Source organism: Misgurnus anguillicaudatus, chromosome 18, assembly GCF_027580225.2.
Source record: "Misgurnus anguillicaudatus chromosome 18, ASM2758022v2, whole genome shotgun sequence".
NCBI classification, from domain to species: domain Eukaryota; kingdom Metazoa; phylum Chordata; class Actinopteri; order Cypriniformes; family Cobitidae; genus Misgurnus; species Misgurnus anguillicaudatus.
This window is the reverse complement of record NC_073354.2, coordinates 23,377,416-23,391,086: the sequence shown is the minus strand read 5'-3', so window position 1 is coordinate 23,391,086 and position 13,671 is coordinate 23,377,416. Positions and strand designations below refer to the sequence as shown.

The window sequence follows — 13,671 nt, the reverse complement described above, 5'->3', positions numbered from 1 at the left end:
AGTTTGTTAACAAATTTACAAGTTTGTTAACAAATTTACAATGAGTGAACAAATTTGCAAGTTTTTTTAACAAATTTACAATGAGTGAACAAATATACAAGTTTTTTAACAAATTTACAATGAGTGAACAAATTTACAAGTTTGTTAACAAATTTACAATGAGTGAACAAATTTGCAAGTTTTTTTAACAAATTTACAATGAGTGAACAAATATACAAGTTTTTTAACAAATTTACAATGAGTGAACAAATGTACAAGTTTTTTAACAAATTTACAATGAGCGAACAAATTACAAGTTTTAAAACAAATTTACGTTTATTACGGAAAGGGTAGGTACAATACGCTGACGTCACGCATCCGAGCCTCCGGTTGGAAGAAACCCGGAAGTATTGTCGTGAATCACATGAGAGTTGTGAATGCGATGTTGTGTATTAGGCTGTATTCCTATTAACGGAAAGAGAGTAATAATATATAACCTTTCATCGCTTCCGAAGTGACTTAAAGAGATATTGGACCTTATTTTCAGGTAAGTGAAATAGTTTTAGTTAGCTAACGGTAGCTTTCCAAGTTGCACACGTTTTTGATGGCAGTAATCAAAATAATTAACTGACTTTCTCATTGGATTACAGACAACACGAGAGGGTGCTTCAAACTTTTTTTCAGGACTGCATTGTTCGTTCGCTTGTAATTTTGTTCGCTCATTGCAAATTTGTTAAAAAACTTGTAATTTTGTTCGCTCATTGTAAATTTGATTAAACACTTGTAAATTTGTTTTAAAACTTGTAATTTTATTCGCTCATTGTAAATAACTTGTAAATTTGTTAAAAAAAACTTGTAAATTTGTTTTTAATCTTGTAAATAAGTAATTTACCATTGTCATTTATTTTTGCCTTTCCAGGCCACGGTAGAAAACTTTCTAACTAGAAACAGAAAGGTGCTTTAGATGTTAAAGGTTCTTTATGGAACCATTCAGCCAAAAATGGTTCTTCTATGGCACCGTGAAGCACCTTTATTTTCAATAGTGTGGGTGTGTCAGAAATGCAGACATGTAAAATGTATACTGTTGGAGTCTTCCAGTAACGGGTTGGCAACCACTACAAAGTAACCATTAATCTTACCGGTTAAGAAGCTTATTGTGATAAACTGACAGTGCAAACATGAAGGCATTTTGAAATTAAATTACATTTATATACTGTATATATGAGGCTTGCAATCTTATTATAGTATTTTTCAAACTGTAACTGATGAACAAGTAGTATTTAAAGACATGCTTATTGTGCTTGACAAGTCTAGAGAATGAAAATAAAATCCAATGATCTAAAGAAATGCATTTTAAAATAAATACTGTAATTGACAGTCTAGTAATATCGTACCAAAAATAGACACTCCATTGTCACTTTTCTTTTCCCTATATGACAGAAAGATAACTGATCCTACCTGGGTAGGACATGCAAATTGATATTGAAAAAGAATTAATAAAAAGATATCAGGGTGGTTTCCCAGACACAGATTAGTTGAAGACAGGAATAGGCCTTTGTTAAATTAGGATAATTAAGTCATTTTAAAAGCATAATTTATAAATTAACACTACTGGTGTGCATCTTGAGACACAACACTTGCACTGATAACACTAACATTAAAGTTAGAGTCTGGGACTAGGCTTAAGCTCTGTCTGGGAAACCACCCCATTATGTTTACCGAGCATCTGTGATGATGAGAAAAAGTGGAGGTTGATTAAAAATGCAAACAGTATAAATTGTTAGAAGAGAAAACAAATATTACAAGTGAGCAACTTTAGGAGGACCTTCTACCCCCTTGACCCCTTTAAGCTCCCAGCAGCTTCTTGACCAGATAGCCTGGCATGCTGTAGAGAAACAGGCCGACCATGATCAGTAGCAGCAGAGCCAAGACGATCTTGATGATGAGCCACTTGTAGCGGTTGCATATCAAGTAACGAATGGCCTTCAGCGGACTCAGAAACCACAGGAAGGTGGTGTCAGGACGGCTGTGATTGGCGGATGTGTGAGAGGGGTGGTGAGTAAGTTGAAAGGTGAAAGCATGGATGATAGAGAAAGAGAGTTAACACAAATGTTAGTGGTTAGTAAGTTATGATCATGATTGAAAAAGCTGTAAAATCTCTTTATTAACACTACTACCTTCTGTGCCTGTGATAAAGCTACAGTACCCAGCCATAAAATAGCATATCAGGCAAACAAAGATAGTTTGACAAGCACAGTGGCAGACAATGAGCTACAGATCTAATAAAATATTAAATAAAAACCTAAATATTTGCTCGTATAAACACATATGCATTAAGATAGATGTGTAAGAATGCAAGAAGAAAATGAAATGACTGTGAAAAAGGCAACAATTCCCCACAACCCCCAAAGTCCAGGGATTCGTCCATTAAAAACACTAACATAAAGACACAAATACACTGTGATAGGCAACAAAGAAGGGTTTGAGTTGTGCTTAAATGTCGCTCAGAAAGCAGAGAAACAGTGCAGTGAAGGTAGGCTACCAGTGGTCTTCCACTCTCTCCTCACGCCCCTATGAGTTTCTTGACCAGGTATCCGGGAATAGAGTAGAGGAAGAGACCGAGGAGGAGGAGGAGGAGCAGCATGCCCAGAGTCTTCAGGATCAGCCAACGGTAGTTGTGCCAAATGAAGTATCGTATGGACTTCAGTGGGTTTATGAACCACATTAGACTGGTGTCTGGACGACTTTATCCAAAACAGGAATGGGGTTGAAATGAAGGAAACGAACAGGAAAGGGTAAGCCGAGGAAGGGCAGTCACATGGAGGAAGGAAGGATGTGAAAGAGGAGAGTGGGAGTATTAGAAAGGGATGTTAATAGATTCAAAGGCGTTTTTTGATTTATCTTTATTTTATGTGTCAGTAGTTGTGCTCTACCTGTGATTACCTGTATAATTTAGAGTTACTTAATGTCTTAAATCTCTACTTTAATATACGCAAATCCTTTATAAAGCATACACACACTACATTGTATAATTAGCACATATACATGTACTGTATGTGACCCTTTTTGTGAAATCCAAAATAGTCTTATAATCTAATTATGAGATTAGGAGCATCAAAGTTTCTTATCAAGTTTATATTTTCAATTAATGTATTAAAGGGACATTCTACCTTCTTTGAAAATATGCTCATTTTCCAGCTCCCATGAGTTAAACACTACACCTCTACAGTTTCGGAATCCATCCAGCCGATCCCCGGGTCTGGCGGTACCACTTTTAGCATAATTTAGCATAATCCATTGAATCGGACTAGACCAACAGCATCGAGCCAAAAACAACCAAAGAGTTTAAACACCCTTCCTATCTAAAACTTGACTCCTCTGTAGTTACACTGCGCACTAAGACCGACAGAAAATTTAAAGTTGCGAATTTTTTGGCATATGGCTAGGAACTATACTCTCATTCTGGTGTAATAATCAAGGACTTTGCTGCCGTAACTTTGCTGCAGTAGGCGCAATCATATCACGCAGTGACCAAAAATAGTCCTCTGTTATTGAAAGTTAACAAGGGGACTATATTTAGGCACTGCGTAATATCATTGCGCCTGCTGCAGCAAAGTTACGGCAACAATATCGCAACTCGTAGTACACAATGTAACTACAGAAGAGTCAAGTTTTAAAGTGGAAAAATATCGAAACTATTTAGTTTTTTTTTTTTTGTGCGACGCTAATGGTCTAATTAGATTAAATGGATTATGCTAAGCTATGCTAAAAGTGCTAGCGCCAGACCTGTAGATCAGCTGAATGGATTCCGAAACTGCAAAAATCCAATGCCAAACTCTAGGGGAGCCGGAAAATTAGCATATCTCCAAAAAAGTGGAGTGTTCCTTTAAGACAATTTGTTCATCAAGTTTTAACTGAGTTGTTTCTCAGCTGTGCACCATGTGAGATGCAATGTGTATTAGAGCCCGACCGATATATCGGCAGGCCGATATTAGGCATTTCCAAACTATCGTATCGGCATTCATAATGGCCGATAAATTAATATATATATAAAAAAATGGATGAAACAGTCTTCAACCATGTCATGAGTGTTGCCGTTGTATAGTTTGTCCACCAGAGGGCACTCTAAAACTTCCCTGTTGGCAACACTTGTGTATAACGCGTCACACATCCTGCAAACTGCTGATCCAGCCAGAGTCGGGCAGAGAGAACAACGGTTGAGTTCATGGTGAGTTGATCACGAGACATACATTGCTTGAATAACAATTAAAAGAACATCCCAATCAGTTCTCTTAACTCAAATAAGCATGACAAAATTTGTGACTATCATATCCAGTTTTGCTGTTGTTAAATAAGCTGAGAGTGAAGTGAAATTACCTAGTAAGTATCATATTATTTTAGTTAAAACTCATAAATAACTACAAATAACTAATGTTAGGGAAATCTGTTAATGTTTTGTTGCACATTTCTGGAAAAAAATAATATATATATCGGCCGATATATCGGAATATCGGATTTTAAAACCAACAAACATTTGTATCGGCCTTCAAAATTCTTTATCGGTCGGGCTCTAATGTATATACTGTAAATATGCGCCTTTATGTCTTACTTGGGTTTCTCAAGTGGTTCAGGATCGTTCCGCCCAAGACCGACCGGACTTTTCTCTGCTTCCTCTGCTGTCAGTAGATGGAGCTCCGCCTCCACTTTTCCCTGTAAACAGGATGTGTTTAGGATATTAGTAAAGAACACCGTTGCTGAAGTATCATTTCTTTTAACTAGATACTGGCAATATATCATATGGTCATATCTACATTGTTCATAAATGTCATACTTTATCTGATCTGATGTTTTTTATTTTACATATAAATAGTTTTAACTCACAGTGAGCTCAAATTCATCATTCTCATCTCGGGCCACGAAGGGCCACCAGCCCTTCACTCTCTTCTGCTTGAAGATGGAGATGGTTGGGAGCTCTTGCTCTTTAACAACCATGTCAAGAGTGCATTGCTTTGCTGTTTTTGCCCCACGGGGAAATTTATTCAAGTCCAACTCAATTGCTCCTGCAGAAATAAAATGACAGCAATAAGAAATGTATTCTGGTTAATAATGAAATATAACATGCTTATTAAAATTTGTATTAATATGATACGTCCTTCACATGCAAGCAGGTTTTAAATTAAAGACCATAATTTAAAGGGCACTATCTGTAAAGGTTTGGCCCACTGTACCCAGGAAGTCGTCTGCAGAAAAGTGGTCAGCATCCCATACTTGAAGGGTGAGTCGAGCAGGAATCTTGTACTCTGTCTCGTCCCAGGAAAACATGGATTCCTTCTTGGAGATGACTATCTTCTCCTCGGCCATGAGATAGTCAAAGGGAAAGAGAAAGCGCCAGTTGAAGTTTCCCTCTCCTGTCAAAGAGTGATAATGTACGTCTGTGTCCTGTTTGTCCTCCTGTTGTCCCTTTAGCCAGCTGAACAGAAAGACCATTTGCAATATTAGATGCTGTTATATGATCCTCAATAGCTTCTTGTAAGTGAAATGACAAAAACATGCAGATGCAAACGGCAAAAATCTTAATTCTACCTAATGTCCATTGCAGTTGGATGCTCTTCATAAATATTTTAAACAAGCACATTAAAAATGTTTATCAGAGAAATTTAACTATTTAATGACTGCATGGGTGCTTTTACTCTTGGATAACTTCACTTCACTTTATTTCATTACATTACATTGGCTCGGTACTTATGCACAATGTCAATAAACTTGTATGTTATTTTAAAAGAGCGCAAAACTTCACAGATAAAAAATGGCTGTACATTATATATAGCTACTGCATAATGTATTTAAACCATTAGTGTTATAATATGGATAAATTCATGCATAATTGTATAATCAGAAAGGTCATTAAGCAAAATATAAGAAAGTATAGTCAAATATAATGTAAGCTTAACCAAATTTAAATGCTAATAAGTAAGTACAAATGCCACATCACCTTGTGAAATCAAGTTTTGCCATGCAAACAGATACCTATAATGCTTTCATGCAGTATTTGAGAAACATTTCAGACCCCAAGACTTATTACAGCCTTGAAAAAAGGGGGCTCTAGAAACCAGGACCATACCACTTACCATGAAACATTTACAAGTTCATATCAGTTTATAAGAAATGTAACAGAATTTAACTAGATTGATTATTTCATTTTCAAATGCATCCATTTGAATGATATGGTCCTGTTTAACTCATTAATTTTTGTGAATGGAAGGGTGCGGGTGCAGATTTATAAACTGTGGGCTGAATGTAGGCGGTAGGTGGAGCAGTAGAGCCATGCGATCGTATCGTACCCCCTGACATAGATGTCAGACATCTTCTCTCCTGTCATGAAAGCATCGTCCTCTAGAATAACGTCATCAGTGTTCCAAATAATAACGCGAAGCTCAAAGCTGGATAACAGCACAGCAATGACAAGGGGAGTGGGGAACACAAAGTAACACCAAACGGAAAAAGACACACAACAAAAGGAAAAAAGAAACAAAGGCAACCGATTAACAGCAAAGCCATACGCACACTTTTCACACACTTGCCCATACCTACCCCCTTACAAATATGTCACTGGACTTTTCCCCTGTGAAGTAATCATCATCTTCCAGAATAACCTCGTCTGTATTCCATATTATCACCCTGAGCTCATATCTGGGAGATGGGTGGAGGGGAAGGAAAACAATGAGGTCATCATCTAATGATTGAACATCTCTGAGTGAAACAGGACAGTTTCACAAGCCTTTCTTTAGAAATATGAAAAGAAGAACGGCAATAAAAAGAATAGAGGAAAAGAATAGCGCATGCTTCCAACTAGGATTGAGTGTTGTGCCATCTGTTTTGTGGTTCCTTTGTATCTTGAATGTAGCTGAAAATCACAGTTAGTTAAAAAATCCATACAATACAATACAACATACAGAGGTAAAAGTCTTTGGGCGCTATTTTTATGATCTAAACGCATGGTCTAAAGAGCTCGACGCCAATGTCCAAATTCACTTTTGCTACTTTAATAACGGGAAAAATGGTCTATGTGCCTGGCGCACAGTCTAAAAGGGTTGTTCCTATTATCATAATGAGTAATGGGTGTGTTTTGGGTGTAATGTTCAATAAACCAATGGGAGTCTCATCTGTCATCCTCTTTAAAAGACAGTTGCGCTCTTGCCAAGGCGAATTGCCTATTTACATGGCAGAGTTTGTAAGCGTAAAAATTGTAAGTAGGGAAAGAAGACCACCAGCTTAAGATTGTGGTTAAAAAAATGCGTTGTGTTTTATTCATTAAAATCGTTATAAAGCTTTGGTTCTATTTAAACGTCATTATTTCAGTAATGGAGTAATAAATAAATTAAGCAGTTTTTTAATAGCTGATAAAGTATGATGCATGATCACTGTAATCTTAAAAAGTTTTTTATAAGAAAAATTTACAAATACGCAAAAATAAAAGGTTTGCGAAAAATACTTTGTAAAAAAGGTTTGTAAAAATACTTTATTTGTAACAAACAGGAGATGAAGAATTTACAAACATGTGGAGAGCTGAAAAGTGTTTTGAAAAATATTACTTAAAAATGGTTCTTATCTCACCATATCCAGAGGTACAAAGTCATCATATACAATAAATCGTCAATATTAGCACTTTATAAAAGCAAAAAAAAAAAAAGAAATCTGCTTACCAGGCTACAGTTGAAGCAGCTCTTCACGCCTTTTAAAGTCCTATAAACTGTCCTCATTTATGTCCATAAGACTCTAATACTAATCTTTTACATTTTAATCCTTTAATTTTTCATTTTTAAAAATGTTTGTGTGCTGCTATGCATTTATGCCTGTAAAAGCAAATGCGCGTCGTCGTCCCGTTTATAGGTGCATATTACTAACGCACTCTTTAAATAACAAAAACAATATTGCGCCATTGACTTTAGATTTTAGACCAGGTTTTAGTTGGTCAATGGCGTAGGCTTTTTTGGTTAACAATGCGCCTGAACACACCTCGTTTTCAGACCCGAACGCCCATGGGCGCACAAATGGGCGTGAATACATTTGCTATTTAAACAATGTGCCGCTGAACGTGAAAATGATAACAGTGCTGGGCAGAGACTAGCAAAAACACTTGCGCTGCATTGCGCCGGGTGTATAATGAGGCCCATTGTGTCTGAGAGGTGCACATTGCACTTCTCTATCCAATGAATACATTTTTTTTTGTCTAGATACTAAAGCAATATACAAACAGAAATGTGGTAAGAAAAAAGTATAACTTATGTGATGGTCAATGCTTGGTTAAGAGACTCAAACTGACGACTTTTGGATTTTAAACTAAACGTAGGCAAAGTGTCAAAAAAGCATTTGGGCGTGTTACAGAGTATTTCTGTGCCGAAGTTTCGGAAAGTTTTTTTCGATTACAGGTCCAGCTGACATTTCAGGGGTTTTCTATACGTATCACTTCTTTACATGAGCACTTCCCCCGGAAACCCCCGCCCACCTGTCAATCAGCGGGAGACGCTAGAACTTTCAAACATCATATCACGCGAGATAGCTTTGTTTAATTTCAAAACTCGAAAATGGCACGAAAGAAGAAGTATGTTTTTGGATGTAAGGAGAAGAAAGCCAGACTTATGGAAACAATGGATATAGTTTGTTTATCCGGGGTAGCAGCGGAGTTTTGCGTGTGTGTTTGATGCAGTGGATTTCCCCAACAGGGTCATGAGTTGAACGCGGTAAGTAAGACTTCTGTCTTATGTTGGAAATAGGCGCGTGCATATTATATAAATGACACGAACATGTAGTGAATCATAAGTTAACAGTGTAGTATAGTGTTGCATGACTCGTACTCACTCCTCCCGCGGTAGTAACTCCTCCTTCTTCATTTTTTCGTACGTTATCGGAATGATTTGGTAAAGCTAACCTTTCTTTATTAAATCTGATTAAACTAAAGACTCTCCGTAGATTAAAAGGATGTCATACTACTCTATAGGTACTCCAGATTAACATCAGAAATGCAGAAACAGCGTGTGTTACGTGAGCTTTAAGTACAAATATTCAATGTAGTTTCTGAATTAAAATCAGCTTATAAAGCTGGCATGCAGAATATGCTGTTTAGAACGGTGTACGTGTACCATGTCACACTACAGGACACATCAATCCCGGATAAATATTTCACGCCAGACACCCACCAAAAAAAAATATAAATGCCTCACTGATGCTGTTGTTTTAATGTTGAAAATTGTGTATAGAATGAAACACAATCGTGAGACTCGGATCTGTCTGTTGTGCAACAGAATCACCCACCTCTTTGGTTTGCGTGGTGATATTTCAATGGCTGGTCCCGGTGCTGGTACATCCATGGGAAACATGTCCACCCACATTTCAATTCTTCCCTGTGGGATTTAAAAAATTAAGCACAGAGTCACATTACAGTAGACAATGTGATATAAGGCCACATTGTACACAAATCATTAGTGTGATGTGCAAACTGCTAAACCAATGCACCACCTTGGAGACCACTGTGATATTTGTGACCCTGCCTATAGCCCAGCTAGTGTCATTTTTTTGTGATCTGCTGTTTTCCACATAAAATCATCCTACATAATGTAAAGAACATTTTATAAAATATAACCTTGATATCTTGAATAAGACCAAAATCAGTGATTAAAATCAAACTTTAATTTCACAGACAGGGTCACAATTTGTGGAATGATTTTGTAAGGCAGTGGTTCTCAAACTTTTCTGTGTGGCCCCCTTTGTGTAAGGTGCATCTATTTTCCCCCAAAGAAAATTTATAACATAAAACAATCTCAAACTTAGAATTTGAATTAAATAAAACATATCAAATAATACATTGTAGTGCTGTTGGTTAGTAGCCTTATTTTTCTAAGGGTTTGAATTTATGACAAATTACTAAAATGTCTTAAAACTGAGCCTCCCGTCACCATCTCCCCCCTAGTTTGAGTACCATTGTTGTAAGGTACCTGCTCAATGCCTGGCTTATCTGGGTTGAGGAGTGGCCTCGTCTCCACATGCTCAGGGATGAGTTTGCAACCAACACGTGGGATCTCCTCCCAGTGCCGAAGAACAGTAAGAGCCAAGTGTTCGTCTGTCTGCTTCTTAAGACCTGCAGGTCAAACAAAATTAAAATGTTTCCATATTTGAAAAGTGAAGAAATATAGGTATACTCTTGGCTTATCAGACAAAATCATTATGCATAAAGATTCATTAAACTCCAGACAAAAACATCTCACCACTCTCGTCCTCAATTTCAGTTGGCCCGAAAAAGACACGGTTTGCGACTTTGACCTTGCCGCCAGGTCCATACTGGGGTGCATCCAATTTGCCTTCTTTACACAGCTTAGCAAGAATCTGAGTTGGCTTCTGAGGGTCCCGCCACACATTGTAACCATGGCTAGATATGAAATACAATGGTTTCAAGACAAAGTGAGATGTTAATGTTGTGCTATATGAAAATGTCTAAATAAAAGGAAAAGAGAGTGAACAGTACTCACACAGAGTAGTGAGACGCTATGCCGCAGGTAGCTCTGTGTTTACTATAGTATCTGTTTTCCAAATCAATCTTAGTCTCCCCAATCAGGTCATCTGTTCCAACCAAATCCCAGTCATATACTGCCACTGTCAGCATAGACTCCATGGGAAATGTGGCCTCTATATCAAATGACCTTTATGGGCAAGAGTAAGAAGGCAGTTTCTCAAGCATAGTATGGAGCTTAAATTAATATAAAGGTTTGTTAACAATCTTCTTGCTGACTCACTTGCCAAAGACAGGGTTGAGCTGCTTAGATATGTAATTTTCTTTGTCCTTAAGTTCAGTTTTTCCCAGTCGAATGACTATGTACGGATCCGCTTTACCATTTATATCTGCAGGATGCAAATCTGTGGCCTAAGAGGAGAGTCATGTTATTTTGGTTAAAACAGTATCATAAAAAACAACAATTTGAAGATCAGTGTTTACTCACTCGAATGATATAAATCCTAATGAGAACATTGATTGGGTCATTGTGAGGAATGCTTTGAAACATGCCCATGTTAGGGTCAAATCCTGCCTCTCTTGTGATCTCTGCAAACAGTGGCAGCTTATACATACACAGGGAGCCCTAGTTCATTGGGAGGAAACCAAAAATTGGGTTATTAAGAGAAATTTATTTGAAAAATCTGTTTTCAGATACTAAAGTTTTCTGACCTTGAATCGGCCCACAATTCTGTCATCATCGATCACGTTGTGGTCATCGTCATCTCCAGCTTTCCCTCTACAGAGGTTGAAGGTGTGAAGCCAGTCTTCGAAGTGATCAAATTCACTTTCGAGCTCTTTATTATACACCTGAGATAGAAAACTTCACATTTATAACATCTAATTTACATGAAAATTAGATTAAATTGCTACAGATCATGCAGGTAAAGTAAATACAGGGCAATAAGTGGTGTTTTACTTGCAAAGGCCTTTTTAGAGCTGAAGTGTGTCATTTTTTCAATGTTTAAGTTCGTTTAAAGTCATTTCACAGTACTGTTTCTAAAGACATTATAAATGCTAAAAATGTATTTCTGAAACACGATTATTTGGGAAGAGCTAAAACGGTGGCTCTATAATGCAATCAACACATTCTCACCAAATGCGTACAAATAACACGCAGTGTGATTATCGTGCAATACATACGGCATATTCCAATTTTGCATGCATATGATACACAGTCTTTCCCATTCACTTATATGGCACATCTTTTTGGGTCATTTAATTGATTGGTTTCACATTTGTTTTCTGTTTTTTAAACCATTGCTGCTTGGGGTTAGATTTGGGTTTTGCTTTAGGATGTCATTTAATATATAGGTTTCTCCATGTTTTGTCTATTTTTAAACCATGGTCGCTTGGAGTTGGGGTTAGAATTAGTGTTTGGGTTAGGATGTCATTTTATGTTACAAAAACGTGCTCTTACCCCAAACCCACACGACAATGGTAAAAAAACAGAAAACAAATGAGAAACCAATAAATAAAATGACACGTAAAGATGAGTTATATAAGTGAACGAGAAGGACTGCGTATCATATGAATTTGGCGTATGTATTGCATGATAATCGGGCTGCGTGTTGTTTGTGCGCATTTGGTGAGAATGGGCTGGATGCAATTAAGCCACCAAGCATGGCCCCGCCCCTAACACAAGCATCCATTTAGGTTGTAGCGGTATTTAAAAGTTGAAAGAGACAGCGGCTTTTCCATGTGTGGGCATGGTTTTAGCACGGCAGCAGACATGCCCCCAGCCCGTCTTTGCAAGATTTTGATAACTTATTTACTTGACGATTTTTAATCATTCAAATTTGGCTGGGTGGTTAATATTATATTTATGACAAACTGAGAACACATTTAATTACAGACTTTACATGGACTTATTTGCATGAAGTATTTTCTTCTATCCCAGCTTAATATGCATAGACTATAAATATGCCTAGGTAGCTAAACACTGCTCTTTGTCTAATCAATAAGCATTTCCTCAATATCAGTTGCATCAGTTGAGGGCGGGATTATCTGTTTATCTGACCAGTGATCGTTGGGGGTAGAGGGTTCTCAGAAATTATACCTTTCACCTGACTGTAATATTGTGTAGCATAGTAAAAAAAGCACTGACCACGAGTTCATCAACTTTAGGCTTTGGGGGTCGTTTCTCTGCCCCATCATGGTTCTTCTTTTTGTCCTTGGAGCTCTTCTTGTCTTTGCTCTTCTCTTTGGGTTTGGTGCCTTTTATGGAGAATTCATCAGCTTTGATCTCTAAGGTTAATTGGTGAATGGTGAATATGGATGGAAATGAGAAATGTTTGAGTACTTTAAGTTTTGAATGGATGTTTTAAATCAGTCATAATAATGTCATCATAACTGTTATTTTAACCCTTGGGGTCAAAATGACCCACAAGTCACTTTTCTTTAGTTAAAAAAATGGTTTCCTTCAAGGTCAAGGTCAAGCTTTATTTAAATCCCTTACGGGCAATCTCAGTGGAATAAGATTTTGTGACTTTTCTAGAAAATCTGTCAATTTTCATATAAAAAACTGGGCTTGATTCTGTCGTTCTGAAGATGTGTAAAAAACTTTTTACAAAAGAGGCCCTTGGGGGTCAAAATGACCCCAATTGAAAATGAATGTAAAAAAAATCAATGCATCCAGAACAAATCACACTCAGTCAAATTTCTTGTGCATTTTGCAAAAAAATTCAAAATGCATCAAAAACTATAAAAAATTATACTATTTAAAAATAATATTTATTTTTAATGTCCTTTCTAATGTTTACATATACATAAATTCACAAAATGTATCACTAAAGTAGTGATGTGAGCAGTTGCCCACATCCAGTGAAATGAATGGGTCTTTATGGGCCTCTGCTGGTCAAAATTATTTATTTCCTAAACTCTAATTCTTTTGTTTTTTTCTAACCAACAGATGGCCGAATTCAACACACAACATCTAGATCAATATCTAAAAACAATTTAAATCCAATTTAGATCATAATTTATTTGTTTTTTCATAAAAATTTGATATTTTACATGCAAGCTAATGGTGTAGTTGAGGAATTTAGTGGTAAACAGGTACAAAAGTACTTCATATCTCCCAAAACACAGCATTAATGTATAGATAGGAATTAAACAAACAACAAAAAAGTTATATTATTTGTATCAAT

General features: G+C 36.8%; 1 protein-coding gene across 19 annotated transcripts in view; it reads right to left on the bottom strand.

The window, feature by feature from the left end:
* otofa (otoferlin a) overlaps nt 1-13,671 on the bottom strand; it is a 94,450-nt gene that overhangs the window by 1,894 nt on the left and 78,885 nt on the right. For 6 of the 19 annotated variants that reach the window (XM_073856125.1, XM_073856126.1, XM_073856113.1 and 3 more), the window contains 13 exons: nt 12,630-12,769; nt 11,195-11,332; nt 10,971-11,108; nt 10,767-10,894; nt 10,503-10,673; nt 10,242-10,402; nt 9,972-10,114; nt 9,292-9,380; nt 6,571-6,669; nt 6,321-6,419; nt 5,208-5,449; nt 4,861-5,039; nt 4,589-4,689 (listed from right to left, as the gene is read on the bottom strand). In XM_073856125.1, coding sequence (XP_073712226.1) covers nt 4,589-4,689; nt 4,861-5,039; nt 5,208-5,449; nt 6,321-6,419; nt 6,571-6,669; nt 9,292-9,380; nt 9,972-10,114; nt 10,242-10,402; nt 10,503-10,673; nt 10,767-10,894; nt 10,971-11,108; nt 11,195-11,332; nt 12,630-12,769 — 1,828 coding nt within the window. Of the gene's footprint in view, nt 1-244; nt 2,724-4,588; nt 4,690-4,860; nt 5,040-5,207; nt 5,450-6,320; nt 6,420-6,570; nt 6,670-9,291; nt 9,381-9,971; nt 10,115-10,241; nt 10,403-10,502; nt 10,674-10,766; nt 10,895-10,970; nt 11,109-11,194; nt 11,333-12,629; nt 12,770-13,671 lie in introns of those variants that run through there. The other 13 variants (XR_012358660.1, XR_012358661.1, XM_073856128.1 and 10 more) reach the window with 10 other exon arrangements.